At 46.7% G+C, this 17,919-nt stretch overlaps 1 protein-coding gene across 1 annotated transcript in view; it reads right to left on the bottom strand.

Moving 5' to 3' along the window:
• The window catches only part of LOC144175832 (nose resistant to fluoxetine protein 6-like), a 421,837-nt gene that overhangs the window by 291,804 nt on the left and 112,114 nt on the right, over window positions 1-17,919 (bottom strand). Inside the window, exon 4 of the mRNA XM_077704849.1 lies at window positions 15,623-15,707. Within this exon, the coding sequence (XP_077560975.1) occupies window positions 15,623-15,707 (85 nt within the window). The remainder of the gene's footprint in view (window positions 1-15,622; window positions 15,708-17,919) is intronic.

Raw genomic sequence — 17,919 nt, 5'->3', positions numbered from 1 at the left:
GCGTTATCAATATCGCTACGTAGCACACACGGGAGAGATTTGTCAACGGCGAGAAGGACCCCGCCCCCTTTTTGTTTGCATCCCGTTAAAGCACGATCATTACGATATACATGGTAATTTTGAGGAAAATAATCACTGGATAGGATATCAGGTCACAACCAAGTTTCAGATATAGCTATTAACGGAAAGCAAGAAGCCAGAACGTTACCAAAAAATTCAGTCGCCTTAGTTCGAAGACCTCGCACATTCTGATAAAAAACATCTAAACTAGTCATGGTTGTTTTTCTTACGTGATGCGCTCAGAGCTGTGAAGCATGCCTTCGCGAAACATGCCTCGGAACTCCTTAAAGAGGCAGTCTTTCGGCCAAACAGCGGGGTCATTTAGGCGCTCGAAACACTCTTCATTCAAGGAAATATAAAAGGATGCATAGGTGTCGAATTTAGTCTTCAGTCGTCGGCAGCTCAAGGGCGAGACACCTAAAGTTAACAGATGAGCATTGAGACTGGCAGGGGTGGTGGTCGGAGAAAGCTTGGAAACAAACATAGCTTTGGGGCGCTTCGGCTGCGAAACGACGACCAGTCTAGATGTGTCTGACGCACCCACACATGCCCGGCTTCGGCGCTTCTTCTCAAAACTGGGAGGGTGACAGTCAGGCACAGACATGGAAAGCACTGGGAAGGAGGTGGACGGAGTTGGGTGCAGTGTTGGAGACGCCGGAGACACCGCCTGCAGCGGAGCCGACGTAGCCGACGAGGATGGCACTTCATTGTTAACAGCTTGGGTGAAAGAAGGCTTCCCCGAGCTGCCGCGCATTCCATTCTGCAAAGCAGCGGGACAGCTCGCAGGGAGCAAACCTCTGCACGCAGGGAAGTGACCAACTTCGCATAATGGGCGCGGTCTCCCTCCCTCTCCTGACGGAGGCAGGCAAAAGCCCGCGCGTTTTCCCGGCGCAGAAGGTCGTTGTCCTCGCGCAGCCCGGCCACTTGGTCGCTGAGAAAGGAAATTCCCTCCAGCACGTCAACGAGGAGCGCGCGAAGACCGGCAGGTTCGGCACCAAGGTCACCCGGTTGGAGAGGGGGCGCCGGGGCCTTCTTGACGACTGTCGGTGAGCCTTGACGAAGGGAGCAGGGGGAAGAAGCCCTGCTTGCGGGCGCGCCGAAGTCGTCGCTGGCTCCACTAGGCCTAGCCGCCACCTCAACCGTTGACAGATGTTACACTTGAACGGCCGAGCGCCAGATCTCAGGAGTTGAAGCTCAGCGTCCGGCCACACAACACACTTCGCGTGCACGCGTTTTTTACAGGCAATGCAGCGGAAAAACTTCTGTTTGCCATAAAAAATGCAAGAGCAAATAACACAACAATCCTTGCTAGGCGCCATCTTGAATAATAATAATAATAATAATAATAATAATAATAATAATATTAATAATAATAATAATATTTATTAATCAATCAATCAATCAATCATTTATTTAACGTGCCCAGGAACAACCCAGAGGTCTTGATGCTGGCGCACAAAAAAAAACGAAACAAAAAACTAAGAATAACACAATAGAACAAGATAACACTCAAAAATACAACCACTAGAAGAAAAAAAAGATCAGTACCTCATTGTAGGAATGCAAAAAAGGGGTTTCGAACAAAACAGACTCTTCAAGTAGTCCGTCCTACAGCATACAAATTATCAAATAAAACTGATCTATAAACGACATACAGAACTGATACACAATACTGATATAAACATACAGTACCGGTATAAACGAAATACTGATCTATATATAATAATAATCAATCAATCAATCAATCAATCAATGTTTATTATAGTGCCCAGGAACAGCGGAGGCCTTCGTGCTGGAGCACTCAGAGGGGAAAATGCGGCACTGTAGTACATCAACAATTTGCTAATAAACACTCAGTAAGCAAAAAAAACCCTACAAAAACGGCAAAGAAGATTAGAAATAAAATAGTGCAATCCAACCGACTTTACACAATCAATTCGTGCTGGCGCACAGAAAAGGTATAAGACAGCAATTAAATGCATCAACAGCTGGCAAATGAACAGTGAGTGAGCAAAAAATAAGAAGAAACTACAACTTCACAGAAGAGTAAAAATGCCATAGTGTAATTTTAGGCAACATTACACAATCAATAGAAACTGTAATGTCTGGTCAATTGCAAGAAGACATCTTACAATAAGCGTAACTATACGGAAGGGTGAGTGAAAAGAAGAAAGTTTTTACAAGATTCTGGAAGCGTACATTTTCAGTTTCAAATGGACGCATGAAGTGAATATGGCAACTTTGAATGATAAAAACGGCAGAAAAAGAAAAATTCTACGATAAAACAGTCGCAGTATCAGCACAATACATGAATAACCAGGAACAAGAACAAGCTCGGTGAAGTCAATGCACAGGTCAGGACGATAAGTGAAGAAAAAGAGCACTGCCAAGATGAACCTAGTGTGTCAGAGCTGACAACCCGGCCAAAAACTCCCGAAGAGGACGCTGAAAGATATCGAGCTTCTCGGAGTGAACATTATGCATATGCTGCATCCTTTGAAGAGGAGAACGTGGGCTGAGAGCTCCAGCTGCTTTAAAAGGGTGGGCGAGCCTTGTAGCTTTTTGTGGAACGCGAAAACTGATTGATTCAAGTAGTTCCGGGCATAAAATAATACCATGAAGCAATTTGTACATGAAAAGAAGGTCTGAGTGGGTCCGCCGGGAACTTAGAGAAACAGTTATAGGGATAGGCTCCGAAGGAAAACGATGCCTAAATATTGATGAAAATTTGGTTTGTACACGCTCTATACGTTGACAGTTGGAACTACAGGTTCCATTCCAAACGACAGAAGCATATTCTAGTTGCGGAATACAAAGCGTTCTGAATAGTTTTAGGAATGAAGAAGGAAACCGGAATTCTCGAGAAAACCTGCATACAGCCCCAAGAGAGCGTAGCGCCCGCCTAGTAAGTTGAGTGACATGAGGTGAGAAAGTTAAGGCACTGTCGAAAAGCACGCCGAGGTCTCTGATCTCTTCAACTCTAGACAAGTAACCGCCGTTAATACTGTAGCAAAATATAGTGCGGTTCGTTTTCCTGCTATAAGACATGACCTTTGTTTTTGTAGAGTTAAGATTTAATCTATTGTCTGAGCACCACTTGGAAAATGAGGATATATCTTGCTCCAGGGCAATGCAGTCATTAATGGACTCAATCCGTCTGAATATTTTAATGTCGTCAGCGTAAAGAAGGAAAGAAGACATCTTAATTGCGGCTGACACATCATTAACAAAAATGGAGAACAAGAGAGGCCCCAACACGGAACCTTGAGGCACACCGCTTGTTGATCTGTACAGAGCAGACGTCTGCCCGTTAACGCTAACGAAACTGAACCGGTTATCTAGATAACTACCCAACAATGCCACGAGTGGTGTATCAATTCCTACCTGTAAAAGCTTTTTAAGTAACAGCGTGTGGCAGACAACGTCAAATGCTTTGCTCAGATCACAGTAGACAACGTCGAGCTGGCCCCTCTCAGAAATGGCTGCCGAGGCCTGCTCCATAAAGCAGGAGAGCTTAGTTGTTGTCGACCTTCCTGATATAAAGCCGTGCTGGTTACTTACAAGAAAATTCCGTACAGAACTTGACAGTAATTTGTACAGCGCTGTCTCAAACAGCTTGGAACAAGCACAAAGGAGAGAAACTGCTCTGTAGTTTGTTGCATCCGATTTGGAGCCTGACTTGAAAATAGGACGGACTCGAGAAATTTTTCACGCGAGAGGGAACACGTTTGTTTTTAGACACTGGTTAAATATCACCGTCAAAACAGGTACAAAAATGCTGCCGTATGTGTTGAGAATAGCTGGAGGTATTCCGTCAGCTCCACACGACAATGACGGTTTTATGCGCTTTAGGCTCTCCAATACCAACTGCTCGTCCAAAAGCACTAAGCTGGAGCCCTGTACGCGATTTAACAATATGTTCATTTCAGAGACGTCACGCTGGCCGCATGTGGCACTGAAGTGCTGAGAAAAGTGGTTGGCGACATTATGAACTTCTTCCCCAGAGGAATCTACAAGATTGATAAGATCATGTGAGTTGTTCTTACGGGACCGGATGTATCTCCAAAATGTTTCAGGCTGAGAATTCGCACTACTCTCTACAGAATCGAGATAGGAGCGCTGGTCCCGCTCATAAAGGTTTTTACATAATTTACGGTAAGAGCAGAAGTTCTGTTTCCATTCGTCACTCCCGGTTTTCTTATACTTTCTGTGGCAGCGGTCTTTTAATTTAAGAGTCGTACGAAGTTCTTTCGAAAACCAATGTGGGTGCTTGGAGTGGTTTGGTTTATACTTGGGAATAAATTGGTCCATACCGCTTTTGACTATTTCGGTGAACCGTTCGACCTGTGCATTGCAATCAGGAAGTTCTTGAATTTCCGACCAATCAAACGAAGAAAAAAAGCTATACAAGCCAATGTAATCCCCACGTGCATAACAGAAGCGAGAGAGTTCATTATACTTTAGTGAGGTACCACAATGCCGAATCGAAACGGGAGCCGAAACTGAAAATGGAGGATGAAGCTTGTCGGGTTTGACAAGAGAGATATCCACCATTGATACTCGCGCGTTCTGTATGTTTGAGAAGCAGAGGTCTAAGATATTTTCGGAGCAGTTTTTGATGTTATTCAGTTGTGCCATGGATGTGAAATCTAGGAAGTCTAAAACAATGCGAGATTTTTGCTGTACGTAAAATTTGTAATGCTGGTTAGTTAGACTGTCCCATTGTACACCAGGTGCATTGAAATCCCCTAGAATGATAAACTGGTGATTTTGGTGTGAAGCGCAAACTTCTTCTACAGAAGTAAGTAGCTCATTGAACGAAGAAATAGGAACATCGGGGGGAATATAAAACGCCCCTATTAAGAGCCTCTCGCCCCCAGTCAGTCGGATGTCCAGCCAGACACACTCATTGTCGCCCTCAAGGTCTTGACGCCTCTTACACTGAAGACCACAATCGACCGCAACTAATACGCCCCCTCCCTTTTGTTTAGCCCCAGTAAAATTCCTATCTTTGCGAAAAACTTGGTAATTTGGAGGGAAATATTCATTAGAGCTAATGTCGCTACAGAGCCAGGATTCAGAAATTACAATAATTGGAAAATTTGTGGAAAGTACATTAGCAAAAAATTCGGACGCTTTAGTGCGAAGGCCGCGCGCATTTTGATAGTAAATGTCCACCCTATTGTTAGTTTTTTTCATCGTGTGCGACATCAGTGGAACAGAACATTTAGGGATGCAGCTATCAGCGGAAAGGTTTGAAAAGGCAGCCCTTCGGCCAGAACAAAGGATCGCTCATACGCTCAAAGGAGTCCTCATCGACCGTAACGCAGAAGGAAGAATATGAACTGTACTTGGTCTTCAGCCGCTGACAAGCCAGAGGTATGACATGTACCGTCGAAAGATGCTCCGTCAGTTGGGCTGAAGTGGTGGACGGTGACAGTTTAGACACGAAGATGTGTCTCGGACGCTTAGATGGACGAACGACGGAGATGCTACACGCATCTGAAGCACCCACACACACTGCACTCCCTCTGCGTTTGTTTGACTGGGCCGAGCCGTTGGAAGGTGGCTTGCCGGATGCATCATTTAACAAAAGGCAAGCCTCGGAAGGGGCTGGGGTCAGCTGCTCGTTCGCTGAAAGCGTAGACGCTGCGTTTATCTTCGCCACAACAGTGGCAAAGGATGAAAGGTCCACTCGCTGCGTGGAAGGGGTCGCCATCGTCACGTTGAGCTCAGGTGTCGAAGGGGAGCAGGCCGCTCGGGAGGCAAGGGACCGGCCCGCGGTAACCGCGGGAGCCGCTCCCCTCGAAGGCTGCGAACCTCCGCCCGCAGAGAAGCAATTATGCCTGACTGCTGGGCGAAAGCACGCGCGTTCTCCCTGCTCAGGCGGTCGTTGGCCTCTCGCAGCTTTGCCACCTCGTCCGTCAGGAATGAAAGGCCCTCGAGAGCGTGGAGCAGCATTTCGCGGATGTCGGTCGCGTCCCCTCCAAGGTCGCCTGTTTGAGGAGCGCTGTTCTGAGGATCGGGTGGCTGCGTGGCCGGCAGGCTCTCGTGTACGGAATCGTCATTGGGCCTACTCACCACCTCCGAAGCCGAACACAGGCACAGATTACACTGGAAGGGCCTCTCACCAGTCTTCACAGCAGCTCCATGTCGGGCAGCTGAATACATTTGGAGTGCGCACGTTTTTTGCACGATGTGCACCGAAAATTCTCCTGTCTGCCGTAAAAAACAGCGGAGCACAGCACGCAGACATCTGTGCTGGGCGCCATCTTGGCACAAATAATAATAATAATAATAATAATAATAATAATAATAATAATAATAATAATAATGCCTGTATTAAATGCTCCTCTCCACCGGTGAGAGTGATAGTTCTGTTTCACTCCACCGCGTCGCCTGTGGCGCTCGCTAATGGCGGCACGGCGGCGGCTCGGCCATAAAAGCAGCGGCGGCGGAGGGACAGGAGATTCATTCCAAGGTTCTTTATCCGGTGGTTATGGTCAAATGAGAGGAATAAGAATCATTTTCACGTACTTAATGTGGCACAAGATGCTGCAGTACGTTATAACCGGACACGTCTGGAGACATGGCGGCGTTTGTCTGGTGTTTGTCTGTACAGTATGGATAATGAGAAAGCCCGCCTCTTCAACAGCTTTCAGAGTACTGAGTGTGAGGTTGTGGAGTCTAACGGGTTTCAGGTTCCTGGCAAAAAAATCCCTACGGTAGGATAAAGCAAATCAACCTGTTGGCTATTTCAGTGGCACCGCCGGTTCGAGGTTCATAGCCGATTTAAGAACCCCGAAAATTCTGCCAACTTGGCGATCATGAATTGCATTTTGCAGTGTTGACAATTCTGCAGTAGTGAGACTGCATTATGGCTCTTTTTCAGACCGCAAGCTTTGCTCTTCAATGGCAGCCGTCCCTGTATTAGGCTTGCTACGCCGGTCTCTTCTGGAGAAGATCTCAGGAACTTTTCTAGCGAACTTCGAACGGCAGCTTTAGCAGTGTTCTTTGCCGCACATGGCTGTACACTCTTAGCCAAAATGGGAGAAAATAAGACGAACTGCAGCATTGACGCCTCGCAAAGAACATTTAGTCCCCTAAAGACCAAACTCACCAAGATTAGGGCCGTGTGCAAAATGAAGGGACCAAACGTTGGACCCTCGAGGCAAATGGGAGCAACGGAAAGACAACAGCACCCTTATGCTCCCGCAACGTCGCTTTTTGTCCCCCTGGCGGGGGCCATCCGACTTGTTTCTACTTGTTTGGCGGCCAGCGGGGACGGACGTGCGAAAGGTGAGCTGCGGTGGCCGCCGCTTTTCCCCATTCGCCCTTTTTTTAAAGTTCGTGAGCTTGCAGCTTAGCGGCAGAGTGTCAGTTATTTTTTAAAACCAACGCCAGATGATTCGCTGTGCGTTACTGCCGGCGACGACCTAATTTTGTTTTGTTTCGGTCGATATTTACGTAATTTTTTGTTTAACCGTAAAATACTAAAGACTCAATTTTTCTTCAAACAAGTGGCCCAACCACATAAATAACCACCCCAGCCGGAGCAGCGTACAAAAAGGAAGCTAACCGCTAACTTTTTTGTTTATTTTGAAATTGCAGTTTTGAGAAATTTATAGCCAGAATTGCCAAAGTGTGGTTAACACGTAGTCGAAACTCTCGAAGGGCTAACTTTTAGGCAAATATATGAACCCTAAAATAACAAAATGGTTCTGTTAGGATACAAGAATTACTCGCAGACATATTAAATTTTAAATGAAAACTTGATACTTTCAGCAGAAAATTTACAAAAAGTCTGGCAATACGCCAGATCTGTAAGGGGCGCATACACTCTAAAGCTGAGTAGTGCAAAAATAGTTGCACCCTCGTAACCGCAACTACGTAAGGAGTAAAACTAGACAATAACGGTCAAAATCTTATGTAAATTGGCTGAATACGGCATTTTTCTCCATATTTTGCGGAACCCGAACTTGTAATCTCCGGGAGTACAGTAGACCGGCAAAATAAAGTTTTCCTCGAAAGCGCGCTCTGACCGCCGTAATAAAAGCCCTCTAACATAACCGTAGTATCCTTCTGTACCTCACTGCGAGTTTTTTTTTTTCAGGAATACAGTTTTATCGAATGGCCCCTTTTCCACCGGTTCTCCTCGTGGCCGCCACGGCGAAGGCAGCATTAGTACATGCGTCCATTGTCAACAGCGGCACGGAGGATGGTTGCCTCTTCTCGACGGACAAGTACCTTGTGCAAGTGGAGCGGGCTTGCGCCAAGGACAGCAGCCTTGTATACCCGGAACAGACCAATACTGGGCGTATCATCTTGACGAGGTGTGCCAAACAGGCATTCGAAATAGAGACTCCAACATTAAGAGTAGAGTACGGTTTACTTGTATTGTGTATGTTTCTTACACAGTGTTGCAATAAAAGCTTCAAAGTGACATTTCTTTGTCGTGATTATTTCAATTGGCCAAGGAATACCCTTTCTGGTGTCTCGTATTTACTCCTGCCTTCTGAATTGTCGGTGTAATGGAAAGACAGTTACTCATGGGGAATTTGCACGAGCCAGCACATCATCTTTTAGTATGCACGGTTAATCCAGAGCGGTGCATTTGCAAGGATGAACGTTGTCTTGAAAGCACCAATTGGCCTATGGGGAGTAATGGGAAAGATTAACTATTGATACTCAGAGGACCAACGGTTGGTATCCAGTGGACTAACAGGGGAGACTAACAGTTGATCTGCAAGGGACCAACATTTAGGCTTTATGGCGGACCAAGAGTTGAACCATCAAGGGACTTAGTGTAGAGGGACTAACAGTTGGTACCCTTGCCGTTAGTCCCAAAAGGACTAATGCTAGTGGCAACACAGTTAGTCCCCAAAGGACTAACGCCGATGCCCCGTTAGTCCTTTTTGTCTAAGAGTGTAATCTTTGCAAGATGTCGTCTTCCACAACACACATTCTCGCAGCGTGAGCTCTGCCAAGTCAGCCGCATTTAATCAAAGGTTAAATGACAAACCTGTTCAATGACAAATTTAGCATTCCTGTCACCTTGCGTGGCTTCTGAAAGGATCTTAGAGCTGACACAGCTGGATTTTCCTTTTATGGTTGAACTACTTCTCTGAGTTCATCACAGGTGTGCTGAAGTTTTCGCAAGCGCTCGTTTACTCTCTGCACTTTAATTTGAAGGCGGTGTGCGTTTCTTTTCGTATTTAGAAAATAACCAACCAGGTAAAATGTCATTTCGTTTTCTTAAGAATTTAATCCACTTTGCAAGTGTTCCTCTCCATCCGCATACTCGCCCGAAGCAACGTTTTCTTGCGGCTGGTATCTACAGGCGGCGCGTTGAGCCTCGCGTTCTTCTAGACGAGGGCAGTTTGCTTTTCTGAAACTAACAACTGCTGTCCTGAAATTGTCGCTTGCGTACATGCGTTACGTGTGGCGCGAAACATTCGCACACAAAACATGGCGAAGTAACAACAGAGGGCGAAGGGAGTACTGGACAAGCGCTAACTTTCAACAAATGGTTTATTGAAGGACAAGCTCACTTATTTGTATCTGGGTTCTTGTGGTGGTGGTGGTAGTGGTTGTTGTGAGATCAGGCGGTGTTAGCCTGGCTGGATATGCCGGCAATTGCTCCGCCCAAGCTCCTTCGAATTAGCCAAGGGTAGTGCCCTTTTACCACAAGTTTGCCAGCTCTGTCTCCTCAAGGAAGCTTAGCCGAAGGCGTGACACGTCTCTTCACAGCATCCAATGTCCCCTTGGAAAGACGATATGGTCCAGAGTGCTCTGTGGGGCTGCCAGCTTTCGAATCGCTGAGAGCATTTCAGTCCGCTCGACATCTTGGTCTGGGCAACAGAGTACGTAGTGGTGTACGTCCCCTATCACTGCACATGACGAACACCGAGGCGATCGCACAAGGCCCACCTTGAATAGCCATGCAGTGGTCTTCGCTGAGCCCGTTCGGGCAGCAATGTTGCCTCCGATCTTGTAAGCCCCTTTGTGACGCAAGGCTGGTGATAGGGATTTCCAAGAGACTTGAAATGTTCGGCCACTGTTCGCCTGAAGTCGTTTCAGTGATTGGGGGAAACTTTAACTGTCGGTGCAAATTGCAGCGCACTCCGTCTCATCTGATCAGCGGTTTCATTTCCCTTGACGCCAACATAGGATGGAATCCATTGAAACCGCACATTTAAACCCTTGCTGCTAAGTTCTTGCACAATCCGTAAGGAACACTGACCGTCCTTTTTCGTGGCAATCCCACGCTGCAAAAGTTTTAGTGGTGCTTCTGAGTCAGTCAGAATTACAACTTCCTTCGGCTTATACGAGTTAAGTTTTCTCAAAGCAGCCGCGATGGCAGTGCACTCGGATTCGATGGAGGACACCACATGATTGAGGCGTGCTGCCCAGGAAACCTGGGTATCTGGAATGATATACGCCGCTGGACTAACCCCTCTGTACGGATCGACTGAGCCATCCGTAAAAATTTGAAGGTGATTGGGATAAGTGTTCCCCAAATGTTCAAGAATAAAAAATCTGGCTGCTTCCACTAGCGTGTTTCGCTTGATTCTCATCTGAGGAACATGTAGCTGACACTGCAGGCTCTCCTAAGACCATGGCGGCATTGAGATGGGACGTTTCCCCGGCCACTGATGGCAGAATATTCTCAGAGTGTTAAGAGCAGTGTGCGCACGAGAGGCCGTACTTGATCGAAGCCGCCATATTATTGCTCTTCCAGCACTGGTTTCCCCAAGACGCATTACCTGCGTCAGTAACCTATGTGACGCCATCAAGCGGAGTGTGCCAGACTGGCTCTCCCGTATTACCTTCTCGTTTCCCGCTCCCTAAGGAACTCCAATTGCTATCCTCAGGCCTTTCCTATGCAACGCTTCGATGCACTCATACTAGGATGCTGAAGGGGAGATCAGAGGCAAGTGGTAAAGAATGCGACTCACAATCAGAGCTGAGTGCAGCTTAATCATCGACGCCGGGTGATTCCCCCACTTGGCTCCAACAATCTTCCTCAAAATTTTCACACGGGGAAGCAGAGCCGAAACAGTCATGTCGACTGCCCGTCGCCAATACAGTCTTCTGTCGAGGGTGACACCAAGGAACAGCACGTGAGTGGCTTGACGCATAGACAGGCTGCCCAATGTTAAATTAACACGTGTGGACCGTCGCCTGTTCCCAGGGAAAATAACAAAACAGGACTTGTCGGCCTAGAGTGTCCGTCCGACGAAGGACAAATATTTCTGCATGGTGTGAACACCCCGTTGAGCCATCACTGCCAGTCGGTTATGTTGATATCCCGACAACCAGATGCAAGCATCGTCCGCGTACACGGATACTTGAGCTCAGTGTCGAACTTCTTTTAGTGCTGCAGGTAGTCCAGGCAGAGCCACACTAAAAAGAATAGGGGACAAAACACTACCCTGGGAACCCCCCCTCGAGACGCTTCTTTTTCCGCTTAGAACACTCCCCAACCGTACTTGCAAGCACCTGTCTGTCAGAAAGCCATGAACGAAGCGAAAAAGGTTTCCTGACACCCCCATTGCATGCAGTCTGTCCACTATTGCTTGTCTCAGGACACAGTCATAGGCCTGAAACAAGCAATAGTGGGTTCTTCTTTCGATTCTTGCTACTGCGTATCGTTACTGCATGATGTTCTGTGTGTTACTATGAGCCAAAACGCCCAAACCTTTTCCGCTCTGAAGAGTTGTTCGCTCGTTGGAAGGAGACGGCAACACATACGTCGGTATACAACAAAAACTTATTCAAGACGGCTGTTGGAAGTAGCAATTTGTATTTCCTTTCTACCTTGTCATCGCCTCTTAGGAAGGAAAGGAAGACACGACAGTCCTAGAGCTGGGCTGCCACTGACTGCCATTGGCACTCTTTTGTCTGGTAATGTTCCGCAGCCAGGCACTCCGGAGGTTCTATTTGAACCACAGTTCACGGTAACACAGTTCATTGTTTTTTGAGGCACTCGACCTATAAATCCGCATGCAACAACGTTTAGGCGTCGCGTGCACTGCAGTTATTCTACATACTGGTAAGCCTAACAGTAGTCCCGAAAAAGAATCCACGTTGCAGGCTGACCAGACGATGGCAGGGCCGATGTCTGGTCAGGCGGATGTTACTTTTTGTCTGCTTCGATTCCATTATTGCGCTTCTGAACGTACCGGTCCAGGTGAAACGCTCCTCCTTTCACTCTTTCTCTACCCGCCTTTCCCCGGCGGAAGTGGTGGCACGCATGCGCGATAACAGCCACTGCTGCTGCCACTGCTGCAAGCAGAAAGGCAAGGCCACCGCCCGCGTCTGACGTATTGGGAGATTTCTCGCGCATGCTTTCTCGGAAATTAAGGGGCAGAAAAAGAGATGCCAACCACATCAGGACGAATCGCAACAAGAAGGGTTTGTGCGTCCCGGCTGCGATAGGTAAGAAACTCGTTCGTATGCCGTCTATTAACAATTCGTCTATTTTGTATTGTGCGTCAAAGTTTCACGCCGCATGTCGACTTCGCGCACTTAACGCGAACAAAGTGTTCAAGTGCGACTTCTTGATCTTGCAACGTTACCGCCCATGCGGCGTACGCCGGCCTGGCCTGGCTGCGCTAGCTGCGCGCCGGTCAAAGCGGAGCTGGCCCAACGGAGGTGGTGGTGTCCCACCGGGCAAGGGTGGGGGGGGGGGGGAGGGTGGCAGATTTAAATGCGACGTCGCCGTCCCGAGGGAAAGAGCAACGATGATGATGATGGTTGTGACGGTGATTGGTAGTGGTGTCCTCTTTTCCTTTTAAATGCAAAGCATTTCAGTAACTCACGATGTCACCCGCGTTGGCGTCCGTAGTCCGCACGCTCACTCAGCATGCGCGTCGGGTCGAGGCGATAGCGAACACTCTCTCGCGAGGGGCATTGGATTGGATTCGAACACTCTCTCGCGAGGGGCATTGGATTGGATTCGATTGGATTGGCTTGGATTTGATTTAATTGGCTTGGATTGGCTTCGATTGGCTTGGCTTGGCATGGATTTGGATTTGATTGGATTGGATTAAACTGGATTGTGTTGGATTGTGTTGCTTGATAGCCGCGGCAGACACGCTGGGGCCGGCGCATGTGCAGTACTCTATCTTCCGCGGTTTCCTCTCCTTCGGGCGCGCTGCGCATAAAACCGGTGTGCCGTTCTCCGGCGAATCAACATCCGCGCTTGGCTCAAACACCTAGCGTCCACGCCGCTTTACAAGTACGCCAACGTCGTCGACTGGGACCGGCTTACGCAGTCCCCTCAACGTATATAAGCGGCGGAGCGCGTGTTCTGAATTCAGTCAAGGGCGTCTTTGCTAGCTTTCGCTTGACGTGACGCTTTGCTTGACTCGAGTAGATGCGACGCATTTACTCGAGTTCCCCCCGTGGGAAGATGCGGGGAAAGCCTGTTTTTTTGTAGCGGGGTGATGACGTGTTTCATCTTACCAAAAACAAATTAAGAAAGTTATTGTACCCACGTTTTACACTCTTTGTTTAATACTAGGGCTGCTCTTAGGGCTCGACCAAAAAACTTATCAGATGCAAAATATATATTTTTTCTGTTACAGGTCGTAGCTGTCGTAGGCAATGTTTCCGTCTCTGCTTTCCGTACACCAGCATTACAATCTTCTTTTCGTCGCCTCGACAGCCTTGAAGTTAACTACCTCTGTGCTAACCTTATATCCTAGGGCTTCTGGAAACCGAATATTTCCCTTCAGTCCATTTGGATGGATACCTCACATCATAACACTATGTGCCGCATAGTTTCTGTTTCTTTTCCACAGACCACGCATACCCCATCATTTTGTGTATAATTCCCCACAAACCTCTTAGTTCGCAATCCACCTGCTCTAGCCTCAAAAAGTAAAGCACTGCCCTTGGCATTATTGTAAAAATTTTCATTTCTGCTGTCCAATTTCTCAGCCCTATAGGTACCTAAAAACCTTAGCGGTGCACCTACATTGATCCATTGCTCTCAACCTCCTCTCAAAACGTATTTTACTCGGCGCTTCTCGAACTTCAAACGACGGCCCACCCATGTCTCAATGCACTGCTTCGTTAGTGGTTTTTCCATGCGATCCTAAAGCTAAACGGTCTACCCTTCTCTGGTTCACTTCAAAGCCTCCTAGAGCGTCTTATTTTAAACAAAATACTGCATTCGAAAATGTCAGACCTAGAGCCATTACTCCTTTCCACATTCGTCTCACTACTCCATGTTTGTAATACACCCCCTCCTCCCCCCGAAAGCTCTATGCTTCATTATAGTAGCGTTTCCCTTCCCCTACCCGTAACTTACTGCTCGTGAGTTCTTAATTAGTTATCGCCTTCGTTTATCTACACTCCCAAATATTTATATTCCTTGACTCGGGATAATTCGACATGCTGGACGGACACTGCGTCAGTGTTAGCTTCATTGAAAAGCATTATTCCTGATATTTTTGTGCTAAAATTTAACCCGAGGTCGGTGGCTTCCAGACAGCTAATATTTATGAGGCGTTGCATATCGGCCTGATTGTCAGCCAAAAGAACAATGTCATCTGCGTATAAGATTTCCGGAATACGCTGTTGTCCCACTTCGCATTGCAACATATGCGTTAGGTTGAACCCTAATTGACTTTCTTCGAGTTTCTTTTCTAACGCTGCCATGTAAAGCCTAAACAGTATTTGGTTCAAAGGGCATCCCTGTTTCAATCCCCGTTGGGTGTTGACCGTTATACGCATTTCTGCCCTTCCCCTGGCAGGTGCACTTTATTATCTTTATAGACAGCTATAAAGAACTGTATTAACTTCTCATCGAATCCGTGGAGTTTCAGCATTGTCCACAGCAGTTCTCTGTCTACATCATTCAGAAGGCGCACAACACCGCTATTAAGCGCTGTATCTACAAGCACTCGTAAAAATATGGACCGCGCATTCAAACCCATTTTTTTAAACTTAGGAGCACATGTTGGGGTAGTAGAACAGCAATAAAAACGCACACTTAGAAAACACTTCTCATTTTACAAAACAAGGCAGGGTTGACACAGGAACGCGAGCCTGCGCAGCGATGGCTTAACATGGTGATCTTCACAAATGAGATTTCAAGAATCAGAATTGAGCGAGCGGACGCGTTTACGTGAAATAGGCCTAAGTAGACTAGTTTCACACTAAATATCGCACTAAAGTTTGCACTGAATTTTCCAGTCTGAAGTACACCGGTCACGGCAACCTAAGAAAATTTATGAGTCTCAATGCTTTGTTCTCATTGGCTTCAGGTCGCTACACCGATCATCCGTCCTTATTCTGCGCCTAGACATCGCACAGTATTTTTTCCCGATGGGCCCACAGTTTCCGATAACCACTCCGCATGCACTAGATAGTTCTTGTGGGTATGCGTAGGAGTGGGCATGACTGTGCGTGGGGGAAATGCGGGGGAGCATGTGCTTGTACTCCCCCAATCGTGCATAATGAAGTGAGGAAGCATTTTCTCGTGCTTTGCATCGTGCAAGAGCTTAGCCCTGGTTCGAAGCAGGAATTTTCGCTTCCAGAGAAAACTCACGCGACAATGATCTGGGATGTGGTGGGGGTCGCTGGGAGTCCTGTTGTGCAGTACTTCACGTCTGGCAGTGCTGCGTCTCCGGCAACTGCGAAAAATAGGCAAGAAGTCGTTACCACCGCATCTCTAGTCTATTAACGTATGACCTCTCTTGCTTTTCAACGCCTTCTTCACGGATGGCAGCTAATTCAACCAGTAAGTTTGCTACGAGAAAAAGTCGCACCTTTATATTTTAGGAAAAAGCAGCAGGAGCAGTAACTTCACTATTATGCACGCTTTACGACAGACCCTTCAGTCTTTTCAACTTGATATTTCTGTGCGCAAATTAAAGATTCGGCTTTCGCAGTACAATTATCGCAGGATTCATACAAAAATTCTGCGCACTCTCCATGCCTACTTTTAGCCCCTCATTGTGATGCTTTTAACAGTGAGCTCGCAGTTGATGACAATAATAATGAATTTATACTGAATTTTATACATAAAAAGAGGTAGGCGATTAACAGCCATGAGCCCTCATTTTCTAGAAAAACGGGTTCGTGAATTTCGTGAACATAACTTCAAGAAGCCCATTATTTAATAAAATATTCACTCGGATTCCAATGTTACTCTCTTGGAAAAATTCTTTATTTTCGTTAACAATGACTGCGCAGTTTTGCCATATTTCACTAGGAGTAGAGTGAGGTCATAAGAGTATTTTTTTAGCAGCAAATCTTCAGAAGTCACTGCAGACCTCGCTTTCTAACAGAAAACACAAGGCAAGTTAGGGAACGTTTTCCAGTGCAGGGTACACTGCAACAATTTTAACAATTTTTGAGAGAGAAAGAGAAAGACAGAGAGAGAGAGAAAGAGAGAGAGAAATGACTTTCTTATTGCGGGAGATGGGTTTTGAAGGGAAGAGGTAGAATGATCTTTCTTTCCTGCCTCAGCTGTAAGTCGGGATTTCTTGAATACCTGGGGCGGTTTCTTCATCCAGACTGATGTCAATTGTTGCTCCGTTGTGGAGATGAGCTGAAGTCTCCCATTGTTCTGACCTCTCAATATTGTATCGCTTAAGACTTTTGATAACTGCGTTGATATTATCATCGGTTGTATATTTTTGGACCCTATGGCAGTTGCTCTCATTTTGAGTAACGCATTTAACATTCGAGCACACGTATGAAGTTCTCGGCAATCTCAATGCACTCCACATTTCCATAAACGTGGTACAATGCAGCAAAGGGATGCACCATTCGTTGTGATATCCAGTCTAAAACAGCCAGTCCAACATTGACCGCTAAGTAGCACCTAAAGGGATGACGAGTGCTATCTGTTTCATTAACATAACTAAAAAGATAGGTTTTCAAACCATTAAACTTTTGTTGCTCTTCCGCGACTCTAAAATGAGTGGTAGAGCCAATTTCTTGAGAGAGTACTCCAGTTTGCCATTTTTGGCAAAAAGGTTCAACTAAAGTAATAACAATTGTAAAAAATGCCTCTGTGAATTCTTGGGCGACAGCAGCAGGCTCATTCTGACAGTAGCACAACGAAGACACAAGTGGAATATCTTGTAAGCGAGGGAAGTGGATACTGTGGGCTTTTAAATTTTAATTGCTATAATAGTGTCGGTGTAGACGTCATTAATAAACGCGAAATAACAAGCGATCAGAAATAGAAACAAATCAAACAAATATTTGCTGAAATAGGCCAATGATCGTCAAATCTAGAACACATTTTCCCTCTCAGAAAACATAAAAATACCAATAGGGAAATATGTGAACAAATTTTAAACGCGTCCTTAAAACAGCATCCAAATTGATAATAATAAAAAAAATAAAACAAGAATACAGGCACAGGCGAAGATTGGAGGACGCTTATTGGAGTTTATCTTTAGCGTGGAACCCGATAGCTTTACTTTACTCGGCGATTTGGAAACCTCTGCCGAGCGGCCAGCGCAGATATACGGCACCGCATTTATCATACGCGTATCAGGGGCGAGCGCGCTTTACGGCGTAATATGTCCAGTTTATCGTCCACGGCAGCACGCGCGCCCGACAGTGGCGGCCCAGGTCGGCAACGTCAGGTGCCCACGCCACGACGTTACGAAAACTCATGCCTGTATACTTGAGGAGGAGGAGGAGGAGAAAACTTTATTCCAGCAAGTGGTCAGAGAAGCGCGGTGGCCACCGGCCTAAGGCTGGTAGCGACTTCGGTGGCTCTTTTGACCAGGACTTCTTGTGCAGCCCGGTCGGAGCTACCCAACGCCTCCCTCTACTGCTCGCTGCTGGTGATTAGAGGGAAGGGGTCTTGGAGGCACTGCCATA

This window comes from Haemaphysalis longicornis, unplaced genomic scaffold (genome assembly GCF_048455015.1).
Source record: "Haemaphysalis longicornis isolate Haplotype H1 unplaced genomic scaffold, Haemaphysalis longicornis Haplotype H1 scaffold_1, whole genome shotgun sequence".
Lineage (NCBI taxonomy): Eukaryota > Metazoa > Arthropoda > Arachnida > Ixodida > Ixodidae > Haemaphysalis > Haemaphysalis longicornis.
Note: the sequence above shows the minus strand (reverse complement) of the source record. Positions and strands in the feature narration are given on the sequence as shown.